This window comes from Mytilus edulis, chromosome 9 (assembly GCF_963676685.1).
Source record: "Mytilus edulis chromosome 9, xbMytEdul2.2, whole genome shotgun sequence".
Classification (NCBI taxonomy): domain Eukaryota; kingdom Metazoa; phylum Mollusca; class Bivalvia; order Mytilida; family Mytilidae; genus Mytilus; species Mytilus edulis.
Window position 1 is genome coordinate 35042401 of NC_092352.1, and position 23920 is coordinate 35066320.

At 31.5% G+C, this 23920-nt stretch overlaps 1 protein-coding gene across 1 annotated transcript; it reads left to right on the top strand.

Moving 5' to 3' along the window:
• Window positions 1–3442: 3442 nt before the first annotated feature.
• Window positions 3443–17738, top strand: LOC139488221 (uncharacterized). Its single transcript, XM_071273701.1, has 7 exons — window positions 3443–3822; window positions 7539–7907; window positions 8798–9199; window positions 12159–12290; window positions 12490–12546; window positions 13473–13551; window positions 14518–17738. The coding sequence occupies exons 1-7, from the start codon at window positions 3762–3764 to the stop codon at window positions 15539–15541; spliced, it is 2124 nt and encodes a 707-aa protein (XP_071129802.1). The 5' UTR covers window positions 3443–3761; the 3' UTR covers window positions 15542–17738.
• Window positions 17739–23920: the final 6182 nt, after the last annotated feature.

Sequence of the window (23920 nt, forward strand, 5' to 3'; positions counted from 1 at the left end):
AATTTACGGGCAATTTTATCGGGAGACTTCATCTTGCTGCGGCTGTTATCCAGCATCTTTTTAAGAGATTCTCGCGTTGTTTCAACGGTTTTATGATCTTCTGTTTCCCCGATGTACGTTTCAACGTTGATTCTGAACATTGGTAAATACACAACACGTTTACTGTACATATCTGAAGGTTTTGTGGCATCGGGTTGAGAACGAGCGGCGGCGAGTTTGTATCGATTTTCGAACAATTGTGATTTTGTCATTCTAACCGATGGTAGACTGTCTCGACTTGAGTTCTTGGAGCGACTGGTATCTTTAGAAACGGTGGATCCTTTTGAAGACATTTCGTCGTCAGAATCGTATATTCCTATGCCGCTAACTTGCGGGAATAAGTCTTCCGAATTCTCTGGCTTTGGAATATTCACCACAGCATTTGCTACCTTTCTGGTTTTACGAAGATGACCTAGTGGTCTTGCTATCCCAAGTAAAACTGGATCTGACGTCTCGTTTTGATGTTTATCACCAAGTGAGGCCAGGGGTTTGGCCTGTATTGTCATTCGATAATGATCTATAGGCATTTTTTGCAAGTAATATTATAAATAAAGTGCAATAAACCTAAAGCAAACACAGCAAATCACCTACTGGTTGGATAAGATAAACACTATTAAAAAACTTCATTTTCTTTTCCAATCTATCAAATATTATAACTTCTGTGATATATTATCAATACATATAATCAATAATCCGAAAGTTTTTGACACTTGGATATTCTCTTTGTTGCTCACACTATATATAAAACTTCACATGACACTTGCTATGCAGTTAATTAAGATAATATAAATCCTTTTTTTCTTTTTGTTACTTTTCAAAATATATAAATATAAAATCACACATGTCTTATTATTCTTTTAAGTAATACAAATCGATCCACAGTGAAAATATTATGTTTTTTCAAAATAAATCTGGCGTACACAGATAGATTAAGTCGTCGAAAATAACGGTCATATTAAATCTCTTTTTGAAATGTATAAATCTGTATACATACATGAAGGAGATTTGAACGGATTTTGTAAGGCTGTTCTGCTTTTCATCCTATTTGTAAAGTAGTCTATATATTTAATTACTAATATACGTGGACCGTTTTATATATATATCTTAATAATTCGCTTTTTAATTATGCATTCGAATATATACAACCACTGCGAATCCATTGACAGGATTAGATCCGGTGATTTAAATATGTATATATTTTCACAAGAGTTCTAATTATTGATACACTTATTTGAACATAGAAATGAAATCATAATTATATCCCTAGACTTCATTTTCTTATTTCAACACCCTAGTTCAAAGTATTTACTGCTGTTTCGAAATATATCATTTAAACCCCTTTGTTAAAGATTTGTATTTATGATATGTTTTATACTAGTCAATACAATATTTAAGATTTTTATTTGAGATATCTGCCATTGCTGAAGTTTGACATTTTACCAACAAGTCCATTGTATTATCCCTTCCCTCAAATTATCACTCTTGATCAGAACTGTATTTACATATATTTTATACTTCAAAATATATATGCATACAAATAAGTATCAGGATTTTTCTGGCCTAGACCCATCACTCGTTGTAATTACTAGAACAAACTTGAAAGTTTAACTCTGAGTTGATCTGAGTTAAAATTTAGTCTACAATCGGCGATACAAGTTGTCAATATCTAGCCATTCGCGATCAGAGACGTGAGCAGGTCTAGTAGCTACCACTCATATCCACACCTGTCCATCCGTCTGTCCGTCCGTCCGTCCGTCCGAAACACATGTATAGAAGGCACCTATTAAATTTGAGTCATCAGTAAATCTGTACGATGTGCATCTCTTATTTTGGAATGATTCGTATACTCTTTTCTCAGATTTTTGATATGTGGAACTTAGTTATGTTTGTCATCGAATTTGAATGTTATCGTGTGTAGCTATAAGTTTTTGTAATCCATGATTCCACCATTTTCCTTTCAAATTATATAACAAAAAAAATGCATAGTGTTCGCACACTTCAATAATGGCCTAGCTCCTATTTTGGAATTGATATGGTGAAATAATCTGCTTTCTTCTAACGAGACAAATAATTCATGTTTTATGGGAAAGGGACCAGACGTATTCCAACAGAAATAATTATTGTTCACCTGATGCTACGTCCCCTTATTTACTTCGCGCGACTGCGTTTTTTGCGAAAGTTGTTTTTTTGCAATTTGTGGGGGCATATTAATTTTGTTCATTTATCTATAGGGCAATACTACTGATTTTTTTTCTGTGAATGCATTTATACAGATTAAAGAAGTGAGTGCCATTCTTTATTTTTAAGATTGTATCTTCACAGTTTTCTCAGCTAGGTTTCCAAAGAGTGGAACTTACGCAGTTTTGCCATTATAATATTATTATAGACAGTGGTTATAGAGGGCATCTTATTTGTGTCACTTACAACTTCAACGTTTCCTCTAATAATAATAATAATTATTATTATTATAATTATTATTATTAGAGTCGTGCTTTTGGATATCTTAGCTATTCAAATTTTGAAAGATTTCAGTTGATCACTGTAGGTTTAAATGAACTCAATTCTAAAAATGTATCTTCATCGATATTGAAAACTTGCGGTTATTGATAAATTTGCGGGGTCTATATATTTGCGGGAGCTATGAAGAAATAGTATACTGAATTATTTGTAAACTATCGGCGTGTTAGGGCTCTCGCTCTAGCACATTTTTGACATATCTTATGTAACTTAAAACAAAAGCACTATACATAGGATTTGAAAACCAGTGTCGTTCGCATTTTTTGTATTCTAAAGGAGTATTAATGCTCCTCGTCTCACGGTCATGAAAACGGGGAAGAGGAATACTTGAAACACCATTCCTGCGGTTAATAAATAATAATATGAGGTGTGTTAAACTTAATGATAATGAGGCCCCTAGGCTCATGGGGGTGTCCAAGTAATCACATAAAAACAATATTAGTTTGCCAATACTGAATCACACTGAGACTACACTGAGTACTAACTTGATGTTATATGAGGGAGGGTAGGAGGGGTCCTGATTCTAAATCCCGAAATTGGAAAAAAGAATTCCCGGATCCCGAAAAGGTCAATCGGCCTGAAATTCCCGGCTTTCCAACACCCGATCCCGGAGTCCCGAGAAAGGTCCTATATCCCCCAGTCTTATTTGTCAGTCTCAAACTGATCACATTATCGTTAATTTTTTTTTTTTAAACAAGATGATCAAATAAATCAAAAACACAGTCCTAGATAATCAAATAGTCATGAAATAATTGGTCTGGTAATCAAGTAGTCACTATAAAAACGATCAAGTAATCACATAATCAAAACATGAAAACCCCAACTCAGTATGATAGATCATTTTAATTTCGGAAAATTGCAACGAATCGCATTTGTTTTTCCGATTATAGTGCTTCCGGTTTCAGGTGAAAGGAAATGGGAAGTCAAAAATCGAAACTACAAATATGTTCAGTTAAACAATGAAATACAGATTATCTACCTAAATTATCTAAACCGTTTCATTAAGAAACGTTTCAACAACAATAATTTGTAACGATACACGTATCTGTTAATGAAAATTCAATGTATTTGTGTAAAGCAAACGACAAACAAATTGTGTGTTGTTACCTCTAGTAAGGTCAACTGCATTTGAAATGTGTTGTACTGTCACTTTTTGGTTAGAACAATGTGATAGAACAAACGAATGTTGCTGAGTGTTCTTTACAATGGTTCTAGTGAAATGGTGCACAATTTCTGTCATTTTAGCTCTGCAATTTATTTGTTATGGTAAGTGAATCAAAAAAATTGTATCGACAATAAAAAAGGTAAACAATGATACAACATGTACAATTACCAGCTAATAATGATACTGTCCTAGGAAACAACTGCTTGGAAATAAATTCCTGCTGAATAATAGATTAGATTACTACATTCAGGATTTTACTATTTATTTATTTTGAATGTTAAAATCAACAAAAACTTCTTTACACAATACTCATAATTGCAATCTAGGACTAGCAATGTGCAATTTCCTATCCATATCCATAGAATACGTGTCAGTTCGTGTCCAATCACGTTCACACCCATTCACATTTGCCCCCTTTCATTTTCGCACCCTACACTTTCGCATCCAGTTCGCACCCTATACATTCGCGCCCAATTTAATAATTTGTAAACGAGTTTTGGGAAATGTATTGCTATAAATATATATTTTTTCATTGTTTTTAAATTAAGTGAGATTCTGACATGTTTTTTTTTGTGTCATGATTCAAAATTCGCGAAAATGGTCGGTCCTATCAGTCAAAATGAGGCTCGGACCAGTATTTTGAAAGCTAGTGCTGGTCCCGATGACCGATGTAAAAACAGCCGTTGCAGTGCATTTTTTGTCGGTAATTAGTTGTACCACAACTAATTCCAATATGTGTTTACATCGGTCTTCAGATGTACCTGCTGCTAATTTCCGGTACTGGTTTCCTGTTATAAACAAACTGAAACCTATGGAAACTAAAGTGCCGATCTACACGTGGCTTGCTAAATTTGTTCAGGGCAAACAATCAGCGATTGAAATCTTAGATGGAGATAACAAATACTGAGAAAATGATTCAGATGATGAAATAGATAGAGAAAATAACTTTAATTAAGAATAATCAGAAGATCAGAACTGGTCCTTCATTGTTAAATTGTCCGTGGCTGTGAAAAATAAAAATAATAAATGATAAAGTTATTTTTGGATAAAATACGTTATTATTTTTATTTGAGGATCAAATTGACAGATTTTTTAGGACTGGCTGAAATTTTGTGGGACTGATAAATAACTTTGCTTTGTCGGTCCCATGACCGACGGGTCAAATGAAGTTTTTGCGAACTCTGATGATAAAAGTGTATTTCTATAAATATTTCTTTTTCATTGTTTTAAAGGGAATTGGGATTCTGACAAACACACATTTTTTCATCTTCATGATCAAACTGTAAAAAACAATTATTTTTCGTGTTTTTTTATGGAAATCTTTAAAGTTTTACTCATACCAAGCTAAATACATGTATAGTACAAAGAGAGGGTGGTAAAGGGGGCCCTGAATACTGAAACACATGAAGCACGAGAAATAAAATCGTTATTTTTCTTAGGCTGTGTATGAATACCAATGAGAAGTAATCATACATAATTAACATTTTATAATTGATAATCAAATTAATGAAGAAAAAAATCTGTAAAATAATTCCTCAAATTTTATTCGAGGAATAGAATTATTTGGTATATACATAAAAAAGAAATATCTAATAATTCAACTGAAATACAAATAAAAATTTGGCGCAAATGTGTAGGGTGTGAACGGACTTTAGGGGCGAACGTGTTAGGTGGGAACGTGTGGGGAGCGAAAGTGTATTGGACGCAAACAGACCTGATACCATATCCATATACTGAATAATCCTAAAGGTATCTAAGTCACCAGTTTGAATAACCTAACCTTCTTTATCATATTTATGTAAAAAATAATTCAAAATACTTCTAAAAGAAAGGGTGTAGTTGATCGGAAAGTAAATACAGAAGAATCAATTAGGTAGTATACATTTTTTGTACAAGTGCCATTGTACAATGTAAGTTATATAGTCTCAAAGAAATATTTTTTTAATTACTTTTTATCTAAAGAAGGTTAGGTTATTCAAAATGCCGACTTAGAATATAAACTCTCGGAATGGATTTTTCAGTTTATGGATATTGTCAGGTAGGAAACTGCAAATTGCAAGAAAACAAGGAAATATTGGTGTGAATGTTTAATAATAATGTAATACATGTATGAGTCATGACAAGAAATACAAAAGAAAAATTGCAAAATATTGTTCAACAGAATTTCAATCTGCTAACCAGTTGCAGGGCTTTCCATTGAAATTGAAGTAGAAGGCTGAATTATAATTATAGGCGGCTATAACATGCGTTGGTCGAAGCCGGACGCCCACCAAGCTGTAAGCTTGGTGCCTTACGGCAGGGGGTCTGGGGGCCGCTCAAGGCCCCCAGAAGCTCTGGTATAAATAGAGCAAAATCCTGCATTCTCGCAATCTCCTGGCACCTAATTTCATCTTTCAAATGACCATTTTTTATGTATGAAATTAAAGAAAGAAAAAAAAATCTCAAAAGAAATTTCATTTTTTTTTTTTTATGTTATTTTTTTTTATTTTCATTACCTTATGCTTAAAATTCATTTACTTTTAAATTATTCATATAAGACATATAATAATCAGGTTTGTTAAAAAAATTTTGATCGATTTATTTTGCATAACTACGTGCATTTGTAAACAAATGACCCCCCTTTTCTCTCTAAAGACTGTTACGCGTATTTAAACCATACAATTATTTCTCAAGCATTGACAGAAAATTGATATATCCCCTGATTTTCTCTTTTATTTGTAAACTATTCAATAAGTCGGATACATAAATCATTTGGAAATGTTATTTATTTGAGGTCGAGTCGACAATATTCTACTTTCGTTTTTGACCTTGATTCTCTGAACACCACGTGGGCTTTGAAAAATGAACTTCAAAAGAGACTGTTTTCCAGATTTTGAACAATATGATCTACTACACTTTCTTTAATTGGACTGATATTATTCCATAACATAAAATTGTCATCCTATCTGATTGTCTTCACGTTTTAAAAGCAAAAAAAAAAAAGCCAACGAGTTAATGACCATCGGAACGTCTCTCTTATTATCTTTGAAAAGAAACGATGCATTCTGACTTTAAATAGACAACCAATCAGTGATCTGAATTCATGTGAACTATATTTAGCCCAAGGTAAACAACACTGACTTTTCATCCTTGTTTATCGTGACCGCGACTTTGTGACAATACGTCTCTCGGCTGCCTGTAAACATTTGAAAAAGATATTTTTTTCTTTTTGAATTTATATTTTTGTCAGTGAAGTAGCCGGCACTTGAAGCCACCGTAAACGGCGTATTTCCGCCGGCTACCGGCTTCAATGGAAAGCCCTGCAGTTGCAAACTCAAATTCCTGTAAATAATAAGCGTTTAATAAAAAAGTAATTTCCGGTAAATTAACATGCATTCATGTACATGTGTGATATAAATTTGTTAAACCTTAAACACAAGTTTTTATGAAAATACAATTACATTTGTAGTCCTTAATAAACAGAAATTGATACTATCCACACATAATTAAATTAATACTGTGGTAGTAAGTTAGACTTCATACATGTAGGTTTGATGTACAAAATGTCCATATGCGTGCATGCATCAAAAGATTTTTGAATACTGTAAATTCAGAAATTATTGTGTGCATATACATTATTGCGATTTTGTCATTTTAGACATAAATGCGATTTTAATTTTCAAGATTTTGAGAAAAGTCCTATTTAATCCATATAAAATATTTCAAAATGCGAGTTTAAATTATTGCGTTTACATCTCTGTCGCAATTTTGCATTTATAAAAACCTCGCATTAATTTCTGAATTTACAGTAATAAAAAAAATATTTTCTTTGTTTCAGTTGAGAGTTTTAGAGACACCAGTAAAAAAAACGTGACGTCATGTACAGGACGGTGTAGTTATACATATTCTTTACAGTGTCCTGCATCACAGAAAATTGCCTTACATAAATTAGAATATGCTTCCAAAGAAGTTTCATTGAACTGTCCAAACGTCCAAGAACCTTGCCAAGACAAGAGACAGTGTTGTTCTTATGATGCTGGTGATTGTCGTATACCATTCTCAGACTCAGTAGCTTTTCCTGTATATACTAAATGTTCAGGGAAACAACAGTGTGATGGGTTAAAGGCTGAGCAGATCTCAACAGTATCCAGGTGTTCTTCCCGTGATGTGTCTAATTATGTAGCAGCAACATACACTTGTGAAGATGGTAAGATTTGTGTTGTTAAAAAAGAAATTTAGCTAAAAATAAATCCCTAATCATGTTAATACATGTACATGTATCTAACTTAACTATTGGTCGTAAAAAATCCAAATACATTGTAGTTATGATGATTAAAGAGAATTAGTATCTGAAACTACCTTTAAAACATCATTATGATAAAAGAAAAAAAAAACTATATTAAAATTGTTAATGGTAATGGGTAAAATATCAAAGAGACAACAATCATTTCCCAAAGAGCAGATAATAGTCGATGGTCATGACTATTGGGTCTTCAATGCAGCAAGAAAATCCAGCACCTGTAGTTGGGTTAAGCTGGCTCCTAAATGAACATGTATACTAGTTCAGTGAAAACAGACATCATACTAAACTCCAAAACATATAGCTGAGCTAAAACTATAAAAAAACAACAAAAAAAAAACACACACAAGACCAGAAAGGCCAAGACATGAGAAGAGTAAATAGTCATGGACCAGTTATATGATGTGTTGAATCAGAATTTTAATATTTTTTTTATTAATAAGTCAACTATGTTGTGTTATTGTACAAGGTATATCAGCAAATGACACTCTGTCAAAGTTTATTAGAACTTTTTAGTTTTAGCAAAGCATTTTTTTTTGACACATAAGAAAAATGTCAGAATACTCGTACATTTTGTACATGGATTTTGGTGCAGACTGGAGACATGCAGTTAACCAGCAGGATTCACTGAAAACATCAATCTTAGTTTTTTTAATGCATTAAAAATTAATAGGACATATGACCTGACCTGATTTTATGTATGTCTATTAATAAAGCATCTCAAATATGACTGTTTATTATACCATTACATTTTTATGTTGACCAGAAATTTAATTTTGAGTGTAACTCTTTTGTAGATGACACCTTTGTAGACATGTGTTCCAATGGTACTATCTATGGTAAAGCAATCAACTTAATCTTGAATGGATCACAATCTACACCTCATCCTGGTTTTCGAAACAGTAATCTCTGCGCCTGCGTCATATCCACCTCAAATTGTGATTCCGATGCTAGACTACGGTTTCAAGCTGTAGATGTTCGGCTACATAAGAACCAAGATATCACAGATTGTCATCCACACAGTGTAATTGAAATTACTGATGGACAGCACGGAAGTCGACCTTTTTCATATAAATGTCAAAAGAATCTTTTCAGACGAGGCTTGATAGATCATTACTACACTAGGGCACCATATGCTAGGATATCTATGTATAACAAGGCAGAGCTGAACATATCACAGATATGGTTACGTATATCAGGTACAAAATGTACATAGATAGTGATCTTTAAACAGGAAGTAACTTCAAAAGTCATGATTTTTTAAAACCATTATAGAATCTGCACAGTAACTTTAAAGATATCAATAAAAAATATGTAAAACATGTATACAATATATATCAGAAATTATACTGTATACTTGATATTAGATGTTTAGACTATTTGAGACAGGATTTTTTTGATAATTTTTGCACAGCAATTGATTGGATACTTTATCTTTTATCTTAAAGTCCACAAAGGTTTTGTGGATGAATCAAATTGGACATAAAGTTTAACTCTTGTCTGTTTGTTCTGAAATTGGTTTCCATTCAATTTCTCTAACTTATGTTTGCCTCAACCAAATGTTATGAATTTTATACACAATACTTATTACATGTACATGTACCACAAAAAAAACCAAATCAAGATTGAATTTGTGGGGCAGCACTTTTACTGTTCTAGAGTTATGCCTCTTTACAAATGGAAAAAATGCTGAATGTTTGTACCTTTAACTTGTTTGCCTCAACTAAATATTATGAAACTTGTGCACAATGCTAACAACCACAAAACACAGATCTTGAGTTATGTCCCTTTATAAAGTTATATGGAAGTGGGGGCATCATCTGTGTTCCATGGACACATTCCCAATTTATTTATGCATTGTACTTGACATCAATATACCTTTCTCATTATGGCAGAATAGATAAGTGAATCCTATCTGAATTCATAACAATGAAGAGCTGTGAATAACCAAAAGACATGTCAGTTTTAGTTTGATGAAACAATTTGAAAAGTATAAATTATTGCAAGGCCGTAACTAGGCATCTTATTTTAGTGAGGCAAAATAATTGAGGCGAGCGAAGCGAGGCGAAAATTTTTTTTGGAGGGTATGAAATGAATGGTGCAAAATCCTGCATTCTAGACATTTTTAAAGAGTTTGATAATGTTTTGAATTTGGACACTTTTTATATAAATTTTTCATATTTTTAGACTTTTACTAACACCAAATTTTTAACAACTTTATTTAAATTTATATGTAAGATTATCATCCAAATACCACTGATTTGAGTCGGCTGCCAGAACATAGAACAAACATCGATTCAGTAGACTTTGCCAAATTTTTCTATGGCCGGTTCAGTCAAATCATTTCAGAATCATAATTTGGTCTGCTGATATCCTTATCGCGATGAACATGGAGCATAGCAAGACCACCGCACACTCTCTCGCCACTCATGCATGCCCTTTTCCAAGTTTTCAGTCATTTCAGGGCAGTCTGTTTCTAAAGGTAGCACATTATCATCCACACAATGATCAATGTCTTCTTCCAATTCCTTATCCATAGCAGGATCGGTAGTAACAGTTTTGTTTGCAAAAGGGAATTAAGCTTTCCTGTAAGCACCATTATACAGTCGCCCATCATACAGTCGCAGTTACAAAATATTAAACTTGCTTTTATGCTGACAAACAGTAGACAAACTAGGGATAGAATGAGATAAGATACATGTATATGATTATATCTATAGAGTAAGTATATATGATATGGGTACAGGGGAATTGGAATGGAGGTTTTGACGTTTACATGTAGGTCCGTAATTTCAAATTATTTCTGGAAATAGTTGGTGGTATTTTAGTTCCAGAATCTATAAATTTAGGAGTTAGGGGTTGGGGGTGTCCGATTCCGAAACCCCGAATATAAAGAAACGAAATTCCGTAGTCCCGAATAAGTAAAGACAAAATCCTGTGTTAAAGGTTCTACCATTCCTCAATAATATCAAATTGGAATATGGGATATTCTTTCAATTTTTAAAGTTAAAGAAACACGGATAAAAACTAATCCATGCATGTTTCATATTATTTATATTTTATTTATCTGTAAAGAGAAAGATTAAAGTTCGTGAAATGAATACGCAGACAGGACTGCCCCCTTGCGATGCCCATTACTTGATTTGTCAAAAGATGGTGAAACGGAGAAATGAATATGCACACAGGACTGCCCCCTTCCGAAGACCAGTACTTGATTTGTCAGTCTACTTATCGTTTTTGGATTGTTCTAATGAAGTTCATTGTTTAATCATACGTTTTTTGATTGAGTTAAGTCTGCCAATTGATATTTTATCGTATGTTTTTCTTTGTTGTGATGTTATGCTATTGTTTCAGAAAAAGGGAGAAGGTTTGGATCCATTAAAACGTTTAATCCCGCTGCAAATGTTTGCACCTGTCCTAAGTCAGGAATCTGATGTACAGTAGTTGTCGTTTGTTTATGTAATATATACGTGTTTCTCGTTTCTCGTTTTGTTTATATAGATTAGACCGTTGGTTTTCCCGTTTGAATGGTTTTATACTAGTAATTTTGGGGCCCTTTATAGCTTGTTGTTCGGTGTGAGCCAAGGCTCCGTGTTGAAGGCCGTACTTTAACCTATAATGGTTTACTTTTTAAATTGTTATTTGTATGGAGAGTTGTCTCATTGGCACTCACACCACATCTTCCTATATCTATTATATGCAATACTCCGACTCTGTTCACAAAAAAACTAGTTTACTAGAATGATTCCTTCTTTACCTTCAGTGACTTTTCCTTTTTCTACAAGAGCCTGTTTTTAACTACAGATCCATGATGATTATCGTTACTAAGTTAATGTTATCGAGAAACATCACCCGTTGAGATGCTGAGTTGTATCCGGGAAAAATAGTTTAAAAGAAATGATGGCAAGTTATAGAAATTAAGGTTGAGACAGAACAACAAATGACTATTATATTTATATATATGTATAAAAAAAATGATCAGTGTTGAAATTTTAGTGAGGCAATTGCCTCACTTGCCTCAAGGGTAGTTACGGCCTTGTATTGTAGAACTATTGATAAAAGTGTAACCTTATTTTTCAGCTTTACTTTCCTGGATATCAATTCTGTAGATAAAAATGTTCAGTTGTTGAGCAAGACATGTTTTGATTTCTATTCCAGCTACTTTTCCAGATGTTGACGTAATGATAACATGTGGTTCTGGTGCAATACACCACAGCTTACAGAATGTGTGTGTTCCACCAGAGTTTTTTCCCTCAACAACTCCTTCTAATGTACAGCCTTCAACTTTTGGTAAGATATCTGTTAGCTTTTAAAGTTCATTAAATTTGATAACATAGTGATAATACTATAGTTCACAGTTCCTTTGACTCTTTGATTTGCATATAATAATCAATTCAAATTATAGAAGAATTAAGCATGATGAATTTGTAAAATTCTAGTAGATTTAATAGAAACTATTAAGTTATACAGTGTTATGCATCTTTTGTAGAGTCAAGGCCAAGTGAAGATAAAGGTCCTAATCCTGGCAATATAGAAAAAGGAACAGGTATTCACTTAAAAATTAGTTTGTTTCACTTCTAATGAAAATTGAGATATCAATCTGTTGAACAACAAGATTTCTTGCATACTGTCCAATTAAAGAAGAAATGTGTACTGAATATTAAGAAATTGATATTGTTCATCACAATAACCTTAAAATATTGTGAAATAATTAAACTGTTCAGGATTCCAAAAAGAAACGAGGTTGATATCTACTAAAATAAAACCAAAACATGGCAGAAAATGCAAACAAAAGTCATTGAATCATTGTTGTCTGTTAAGTATAAATGGCACCATTCGGTGATTACTGGCCATTTTATTTGGTATTAAAAATATGTTTAATATAAACGAAGGAATTAAGTTTTTCTCTTGTGGAAAGATTTTAAGCAAAAAATAACGGGTGAGCATCAGGCTCTTGAGAGCCTCTTGTATTTCTTTAAAACATGACCAAAATGTTGAGTGAATGTTTTGGGACCCTTGCTTAGATACTCATAGTATGCTGATTAAATTTAGATTATCTTGAAAAATATGATACAAGAAACTTAATGAAATTCAGTCTACTAAGTACTTCAACGCCTGTATAATTATCAAGGCACTTGTATTTCCTACACCAGTAAACACTGACCTCAACAAACTAACCAATACTAGTCAGTGGCAGATCTAGAAATTCCACAGGGCCCACTGACTGCCTAAGAGGGGGCCCACGCCTGTCATACTTCAGTGATTCCCTATATAAACAACCAATTTTTTTCCAGAAAAGGGGGGCAGGGGCCGGGCCCCCTGCTCCTCCCTAAATCCGCCTCTGCTAGTACATGTACTGAAAGTGTCATCAAAACATCAACAATCAATCATTTATCTAATTTTGTGTTTACCTAGATATCTGTGTTTTAATTGGTTGTATCATAATTTATGTATTTGTTTGTTTGATTACAGATGTGATACCTATAGTGGCTGGTGTTGTTGCAGGATTGGTAGTTGTAGTGTTGATTATTATAGTAGTGTGTTGTAGAAGGTTGGTTTGTTTTCTGAATAAAAGTTATATTATATAAATTTGGTGTATTTGAGTGCATTTCTGGGTTGACCTATATCTGGAATGCTTCAACACCATATTTCATAGCCAAGAATGTATAAATATTTGAATACATGATGGATATAAAGCAAGAGGAACCTACAATACAAATAATGCAATTATTTCACCACAAGGTGACTACATGAATTATATTTTTATGTATCACACATTTACCAAATATAAGTGGATATTTTTCTTTATGTTTTGAGTCTGGATAAGTTGTACATCAGAGACGACCTGACTTAGAAATAAACACCAAATTCTGTAAAAATAAAATCAGACAACAAATATCATTAAGATCACTTCTGACATAGCCCAATTACTTAATGGATTATTAAGTATATCTACATGGCAACTTTTTATGAAAGAGATGAATTTCAACATATGAGTAAAACAATTTAAAAACAAAAATTATCACTTGTTAAGTGGAAGAACAAATAAATTAATAAAATTCTCCAATATTGATAAAAGGATATGAGGGGTAAAGGTCAACGAGACAGCAAGTTGCTTTTTAAGTAAATATTCTGAAAAAGTCTGTATTATATAGTTGAATGTGACTTTGCTATTGTATAAATTTTGACAGGTTTAAAAGATCCAAGTGCAATAATATTGCAATGAATTATTATATAACTATTTTAAAATCTGTTTTCCTAGTAAGAACCTTATTGAAATGTTGTAGAAAGAGTATTCAGCTAAGAATGTAGAGTAAAGAATTATTGAATCATTTGACAATGACTGTCAGTTATTTCTGGAATCCATACATAATTTGTTTATTACATCTAAATAAAACAAATATAATTCAATTCAATTCAAATAGTTATTGTCATATAAATTCTGAACTATAAGTTTGTGACAAATAACACATCTACTGTACTGAAGCAATGTCTTTATTTTATTAACATATTTTAGGAGGAGAAGATTAAGAAAGAAAGATGAAGATAGATTTTCCCACAGTTTGACTATCACTGCTCCACCCTTACCATCACCTGAGGACAATGTTTATGATGAATATGAAGCTGGTAATTACTATGATTCTGTTGAGAATGGAAGAAAATACCCTACTTCACCATTTAAACCTGCAACTCCTGGCAAAAATATGGGTTCATTTTTCCCAACAGAACCTAAGAAAGTTTCCCCACCAGTTCTCCCACCGCCATTGCCAGTTGTGCCACCGACAGTACCAGCTATACCTCCTACTGGACCTGTTGTCCCATTGTCTCCTCTAGTTTCATCACCAACTGTGCCAAATAGTCCTGCATCAGAAAACTTGTATGATAAAGATGCTAACCCCTACCAGCAGCCTTGGGATGGTAAGCCTCTAGTGATGCCGAACAGACGAAAAAAGAGTGATCTAGCATATGCAACAAGTGATGAAATACAAGTACTCATTCAAAGAATGGATAATGAGAGAAGGAAGTTAAACGAAGGGGAGACTACCAGTCCAACTGGATTTATACATATAGATGATTATAAATTATCACAGTCGATGAGAGAGGATGATATAGATGAGAGAGATGAAGAGAACGATGAAAGTGAAGAGGATGAAGGTGAGGATGACAGTAAGAAATTACTTGATCATAGACATAGTGTAAATATACCTGACGAAAGACATTTACCTGAACATGTTCACATTGATCCACATGATGTCATGTGCAGTAGCGAAGACACTGGTTACCGCTCAGTAGGAAGTCAGGAGCATATTCTGGTATCAGAAGATGATTATCTGGTTCCTGGTTCTGTTAAAGGAAAAAAGGAGGAAATGAATCTGCCTCAACGTCTGTCTAGTCAGTCATCGGTAAAGGGAGATAAGTCTAATAGATCTAGTGTTAGTGAGGAGAAAAGAAACGGAGAAACAATGTCAGGTGAAGCATATGCAGAAGTATATGATGCTTTAGAAGAGGGCAAAACTGTAGATGTAAAAACTAAGTTTTAATTTTATAAAAATAAAACTTAGGTTCAGGTTGTCTATTACATCAGTTGTATTATTTTTTTTTTCAAAATTCTTCCATAGGTTGCAGTTTTCATGTTGTTCTGTTTAATTTTTTGTCATTATTTTCTTTGAAGTAAAATTCAGATAACGATTTTAGCTTTAATGGTTGTTGTATTAATCAGATGTATTTACAATCAGGTTACAATCGGATATTAAAGTAAAACATTTTAATCAGGTATTTAAGTTAAGTTGAAAAAAAAGGATATGCTCATTTATTTATGACATGATGAAAATAATCGTTTATGTATGTTGTTGAGGGTTTTTTTTTGTGTTCATAGCTATAAGAAGGTTTCAGAGAAGTTAACCGGCTTGTAAAATTTACTTTAATCAGGAAATTGTCACAGAGAGTAATGTCAGTTGATCTTAATTGATATTTTTTATTTCAATGGTGAACTTTTCCCTTCAAACATTTAATCTTTTGGACATGGAAAATGTTCCCTGGCTTCAAACAATGAATCTTTTGGACATGGGAACTTTTCCCTTCAATCATTGAATCTTATGAACATGGGAATTTTCCTTAAACAGTTTTCTTTTTGTTTTTGATTTGTTCTATATACATGATAAATATACATGTGTATTGAAACAATATTTTATTTAATAGTTGTGCTGTCAAAAGATATAAATTGTTTAATGTGCAATAATTGTTGTATTTAAAAAAATTACTGCATTTATGAAATGTATAGCACTGTCAGTATAACACTTTATAGTTATTGGATATATATAAGATATTTAAAGTATCATTCAGTTCATTGTTGATTTGAGAACAAAACTTATAAAGGTAAAAATACAACCAAAATAATTACTATAAAATTCATAACTTTTTTTTGTTGTATACTGGTTGTGTTATCTTATGTCTCAAATATAGTTTAACAAATTTTCTAAATTTACAAAATTTGAAACTTGTTTTGTATAACTTTCTTTAGAAAATCATGTTGTCTTTCTATTTCTTTGTACTTACCAGTATTTCATTTACTTATATAGATTTTTTTTTATTGTTTTGAAGATAGTTATCAGTATTAATTTTCTTTTATTCCATAAAATCATTTGTAAATAAATTGCATGTTTGTTTTTTTCATAATTTTTAGACTATTATGCTATGATAAGTAAAACATTTTATTGATTTTTTTTTTGAGAAAATATGCAGTAAAAATTGTTTGTATAATGTCAAGAAGAAACTGTATCTAAAAAGTCAATGATTCATTTTACAAAAAACTTCTTGTAAGTCATGAACATTTCAGTCTTACTATCGGTCAATTTTTGTCAGAATTTTTTGGTGTGAAAAGAGCCACTGAATGTCACATGTACTTTTAACGAGACAGTTTTATATTGCTAGTTAAGTAAAGTAAAACATAATTGCACATGTCTCTTTTCATAAGTATAGATATTCCTTTTTTCGCTGTTTTGCACATTTTTCCTTTGATCTTTTTTTGTGATAATTTTTTAGTACATGCTACTCGCTTGAGATGGAAAATTATCCCTTGAAACTAAGGAGGCACGTGGCGTTGCTAATGAAATTGACAACGTCGTCATAGGTAAAATAGCGATAAACAGATTATCTTTGGTCATCTCCACTCGATTGCCTTTCCTGCTTTTGTCTTGCCGGCTCAAGCGAGAAAATCAACCTCGTTGAGATGATCAATGATAATCTATAATTAACATTAATTTCAATATTCTTATGATTTAGTACAACATTGTCCAGCTTTATGTCAAGGTGTTTGTAATTGTCTCAAATACTAATTTTTGTGCATACAATTTCTCAAACACTTAGCCAGAATAAAAAATACATCTAATGTGACATAATAACTTGTTGTAAAAAAGGAAAACATGTAATAGATCTGTTATTTTTGTATTATTTCTGTTGAATGTTGCCTATTTTGTTGTGTCTAATTTTATAGGGTTGTAGATTTATATAAGATTTTAAAAGATGTTAAGTTTTAGTTTTTGATTCAAAATGTACCTGGAATATTAAACAGTTTCAACTAACAATCATTTATACTGCAACTAGTTGTGTTTATTTCCTAAATATAGGAACACAGCTATATTTTGTATAATGTCAATTTCATCAAGAAACACTTTCTCCACAGTCAGGGGTCCATTAAGGGATGAAAATAAGTTTGACATTTGTGTTACGGTTTAAAAAGCTATCAATGTATTAATTTAAGTTGCAGTATAAAAACAATATTAGGTCAATGTCATGAAAATAGAAACGTTTTTGTACTCAGCACAAAACTGTGGACGAGCTCGGTAGAACCTTGCCCTTCCCCAGTGTCTCAGCCTCATACAATAAAGTATATATTTTCCTGACAATGACCTTATATTGTATACATACTGTCATGTTCAGAATAACAACCTTGTCTTGTCATTATTTATTAAGAAGAAGCAGATATATAATCTCCAAAATGTTTTATGTTTTCATCTTTAATTTCAATGGTTAGTGTAAAAAAGATATGCTTAAACATCATAGATAAACATTGTGTTTATTTAGAAATTACAAAAATGTGAAAATAATTTTAAAGTACAGGTCGCAAATTACCCTATCATGGTGGGTTAAATAAAAATAACATAAAATTATAATATCTAAATCTTGTATGTAATTTTCAAACAGAAATAATTTTATACATTTGTACTAGTTATTTGCAGATGGGTTCTGTAATTCTTGTATGAATGCTTAAACTAGGGAATTCATAGAATTTTTCAACAAATGTTTTTTTTCTTCAAAGAATACACTTTTTTTTACCCATAAAAATCTGATTATTTCAAGACTGGAAAAATTGTGCCTTTATACCCTTTGTGGTATACAGCAATATTAGAGATTAATTTTGCCTTGCACATGGATTCCATCCCAGTTTTATATTAAAATGCAACTTTTTGAATTATTCATAATAAATATTTTGCTATCTATTTTTTTTCATATAACAATATATTTTATTAACATATATTTTTTGCATTAAAAATTCAGGCTATTATTGAATATTTTTCATTCGACCACTTTTTTGTGACTTTCTATATCTACTAGGGCATTATGGTTTATATTATGTGAAGTTTAATTACTGACAATGATATATACCATCAAGATAATCACTTAAATTTTTTAATAAGTATTTAAAAAAAACTTAGACTATTCTTACTAATAGATTACCTCTGACCTCCATACATGTATTTTTGTTAGCATTTCATTATTTCATTATTTTTCACTAAATGTCAAAGTCTTTGTACGCTTTTAGAATACTATTGAAACTCACAAATTATATTAAAAAAATCACTTTGTCAGTAAAGTACACACAATTTCAATCTACAAATAAGATTACTTTTAAAAAAGTAAAATTAATATACAGCACTATTTGAGCACTAGTAATGATGTATTATTTCATTCATAATATTTTTCTACTTGACATTGCATTTTAAAAATAAACTATAGATAAGATGTGTTCATGCATGACCATCAATAGTTCTGATTTTCACATTCCAATATTTTTGTATTCCATATTTGATTTTTGCTATTTTCATCATTTTAAGATCCTTGCCACGATGTGCATTCCAGTAATTTGTACAACTATACACCTTATATATAGAACTGATTCTGCCATTTACTCCAGAACTCATGGTCAAAGTTTTTGGAATCTGTTTTCAGTTATAAATCAGAAATGCAAAAAAATGGAAAAAAAACAAACAATACAAAAACAAAATGATACTGTAGAAGATACAATAATTTTTGAGATAGTAAATTTCTTATTTTAATGATGAGAATCATAAGAGAACAAAGCGATAATATTTGCACAAATTAAAGATTTGCTGGTCATTTAAGATTATAGTACATTTTTTGCAACGAAGATCCCTGATATTAGAATACTGTAAATTCAGGAATTATTGCTAGCTTTTATTATTCTGATATTTTAAAGAATCACCCAAAATGTAAAATTGATTATTGTGATTTCAAGGAAATCTGCAAAATGGTATATGTATCAGATATATGATGAAATGTTCTTTTTAAATGCATTAATAGAAACCTTATGATAATTTCTGAATTTTTAGTAATCATTTGTGCAGAGAATTTATGGGTAAATGTAATATATTGTCAATTACTAAGCTAAATAACACATTCCAATAAGTTTTTTTTATCAGTTTTCTGTACTTTGTGCTATAAGTCAATCAAAGTTGAGTTTCTAGTTAGATTTGTATATAAAATATTTATTGTAATTTTGAAAGAATTTGTTGTATCCAATATGGTTGTGATATAAGGGCTGGAGTTGTTTGATATAGTTGTTTTAATTTATCAATCTATGGGACTGGGTCATGTGATGTTGTTGTTTTAATTTATCCCTCTATGGGACTGGGTCATTCACATTATTTGGATTTTGTTGGATGGTTGTTTCATTGGCAATCATACCACATCACCTTATTGTATATTGAAGAAATATTGCTGCAAAATGTTTGGTAAATGAAGAGTGCATTTCACTTGAATTTTTTACAATTTTCAATATTTACTATTGTATGAAATTGTAACAGGAGAAAATTTGGTATGGTAAAAATAGAATATGATAAAGGTTGTATTTTTATATTTGACAAATTACAAACTCAATCTGATTAAATTAGAGATCATGTGGCTCATGATAATCTGAAAATGTTCTGTTCAGCTTTCTATTTAAAACCTTTTGGATCAATTTTGTTGTAATGTTACACACCTTCAAAATTATGTAGACAGGAATTTCATTGGCAGTTGTAATACTTACCAGAACAGACAATATACAAGAGTTTTGTCAGATCCTTTTAAGGAAGCATTAACACACGATCTGTATTTTGATCAGATTGTTTCAAACCCTGAAGTTAAGTTACGGTTAACGATATTCAGCATTAGAAATGTGATTCTTCTTTGCATAAAAAAAAACTTTTAAAGATATAATTGTTGTTAACATTACTGCCATATTTATTGAGTATGTAAACAAGACATTTTGTTGCAGTGATTGATACATATGTAATTAAGGACTATTTGTTGTGAAAGATTGTTGTTCATCGTTTATTGGAAAGGAGTAGGTTCAGTAAGACCCCTTTTTGGCCCCAAAATATAACAGTTTTGGAAAATTGTGAAAATGTAATCTGTAAGCTATATTTTGGAAAGTAAACTGCTTCTGCTACATAAATATGAGCTGTTTTTGACAAAACAATGCACAAATATCGCGTTCTAGCATCATTAAGTCATGCTAAATTACTGAAATCTTCAAAATTTTAGCATTTTGGTTAATTTTTAGACGGTTTCCGTCTAAAATGAAAGTGGCCGCATTCGTGTTCATTCATTATATTGAAATGTAAGTTGTATTTGATGATAATACAAAACATATGTAAAGGTTGAGGATGAACACGGATGCGGCCACTTTCATTTTTGACAAAAACCATCTGAAAAGTGACGTTTTTCGGCATATTTGATAGATTTTTCGTATTTAAGCTTGAATCAGAGCGTTTTTAATGACTAAATCAGTTAAAATCTTTCACATAAACTTAATCGAATCAATTGAAATAGACACTTAAGTGTTTAAAAAGTGGCCAAAAACTTTCGTTGGACGAACCTGAAATTTGAGGCGAAAATCGGCCCTTACCAGACCTACTCCTTTATATTTTAAATGACAAATGAAAGCTTGAGCAAATTGCAAGTACACTCAAATAAATGCCTTCCAAAAATTTATTTAAAAAAAAGTTGGAAAAGATATATATATTTGGTGTAGCCTTAGATTAACGATGATATTAACAAAGGAAACTTATTTCAAGTAGGTTGTCAATAGTTTATAAGTAACAGAATACTTCTGTTTAAGTGTAATTTATTTTCAAGAATAATAAAATGATTAAAATAAAAATTGATAGAAATTTTGAAAGAACAAAATGCATTGATTTATTTATTTGATATAAATACAAATCATGAAAAATTGATGAATCTCAGTTTAATTTCAACTATTGGAATGCATAATTGGAATAACAGTGTGTTGTTAATGAAAACTGAACTCAATCACATTTGTTGCATTTATTTCCTAATTACATTTAAATCTTTTCTACATATTAAGGTGGTACCTAACACTACAGGGAGATAACTCTTTAAAATCAGCTAAATGTTTTAATTACGTTGTGTTGTTAAAGGAAAATTAAGCTTCTCAATGATCAAAATGAGTGTTTGTCAAACTGCTATATAATCAGTGTAATTTTTCTAAAAAAATGGTTTGTTCAATTTGATTTTTATGCTTTTGTCAAATGGTCAAAGTAAATACTCTGTCAAAATTTTATGAAAATTAAACGAACCAAATTAATTTAAGTGAAGGTGTTGGGTTCCACCTTAAATAAAATGTGAATAGAATTTTTTGTAACTGCAGTGACTCAGTCAGCTGTTAATCCCAAAAATGTCTGCATTATATTTATATATAGTTCTGCATTACACTCTAAAATAGATATCAGTTATGATATATTATTATTACCATAATGAATAATGTAAATAGTATGCATTTGATATAATTTGTACTATTCTATTATCTGTCTATCACAACTCTGGCCTTGTGTTGTTTGATTGGAACAATACTGTAATGCTTTTAACAAGCTAGTACAGTTTTACAATTAAAGTTGTGCCATTCAATTTGTTTTTCTCCTTTTTATGGCCAAATTGAACTAAAGGTGAGACATTAATTAAATATATAATTGATTGCAAACCACAGGGTAAGTAGCATTAGAAAGCTGTAGAGATTTTATATTTCAAAATCTAGACAAATCAAGATGTTTTGAAAGTGTATATAGAAAGATATAGCTCTGAAGTTTTAGTTTGGTACTATTTTACTTAGCCTCATATTCATGCTTGAATATAAAGAAGATGTGATATGATTAACATTGAGACAAAAATCCACCAGAGTGACCATTTAAAATCAACACTAAGTTTTCAGGAATAGGTAATTGCAGCAGACATGGATATATCAATAGTCTGTAGTTGGTTTTATAAGGACACATGCATGTGTGACACTACATTTACTATTGACTACATTTTATATGAGAAAGATATATAGCTGTAAAATTGAGTTTGCAACCTCCCCCTTTTATGAAGGCAAAGTTGGCCATGCATAGATGATTTTGGCTCTTCTTTTTATGTTTATTTGTTTTTAGCTCGCCAAGTGAGCTTTTCTCATCACTTGGCATGCGGCGTTGTCCGTCGTTAACTTTTACAAAAATCTTCTCCTCTGAAACTACTGGGCCAAACTAAACCAAACTTATTCACAATCATCATTTGGGTATCTAGTTTAAAAAATGTGTCCAGTGACCCAGCCAACCAACCAAGATGGCCACCATGGCTAAAAATAGAACATAGGGGTAAAATGTAGATTTTGGCTTATATCTCTGAAACCAAAGCATTTATAGCAAATCTGACATGCGATAAAATTGTTTATCAGGTCAAGATCTATCTGCCCTGAAATTTTCAGATGGATTGGAGAACCTGTTGTTGGGTTACTGCCCCTAATAGGTAATTTTAAGGAAATTTTGTCGTTTTTGGTTATTATCTTGAATATTATAATAGATAGAGATAAACTGTAAACAGCAATAATGTTCAGAAAATCTATAAGTCAACATGGCCAAAATGGTCAGTTGACCCCTTAAGGAGTTATTGCCCTTTATAGTTAGTTTTTAACAATTTTTTGTAAATTTTAGTTATCTTTTACAAAAATCTTCTTCTCTGAAACTACAAAGACAAATTTAACCAAACTTGTCCACAATCATCATTAGGGTATCTAGTTTTAAAAATGTGTCTGATGACCCAGCCCGCGAACTAAAATGGCTGACATGGCTAAAAAAAGTACATAGGATAAAATGCAGTTTTTGGCTCATATCTCTGAAACCAAAGCATTTAGAGCAAATCTGCTGTGAATAAAATTCTTCATAGGTCAAGATCTATCTACTCTGAAATTTGCAGACCAATTGGGCAATTTGTTGTTGGGTTGCTGTCCCATAATTGGTAATTTTAAGAAAATGTTGCAGCTTTTGGTTATTATCTTGAATATTATCTATATCATAGATAGAGATAAACTGTAAACAGCAATAATGTAAAGGAAAGTAAGAGCTACAAATAAGTCAACATGACCGAAGTGGTCAATCGACCCCTTAAGGAGTTATTGCCCTTTATAGTCAAATTTAAACAATTTTCATAAATTTTGTAAATTTTTCTTAATTTTTACAAAATATTTTCAACTGTCACTTCTGGGCCAAGTTCATTATAGGTAAGAGATAATTGTAAGCAGCAAGATTGTTCAGTAAAGTAAGATCTACAAACGCATCATCAACACCAAAACACAATTTTGTCATGAA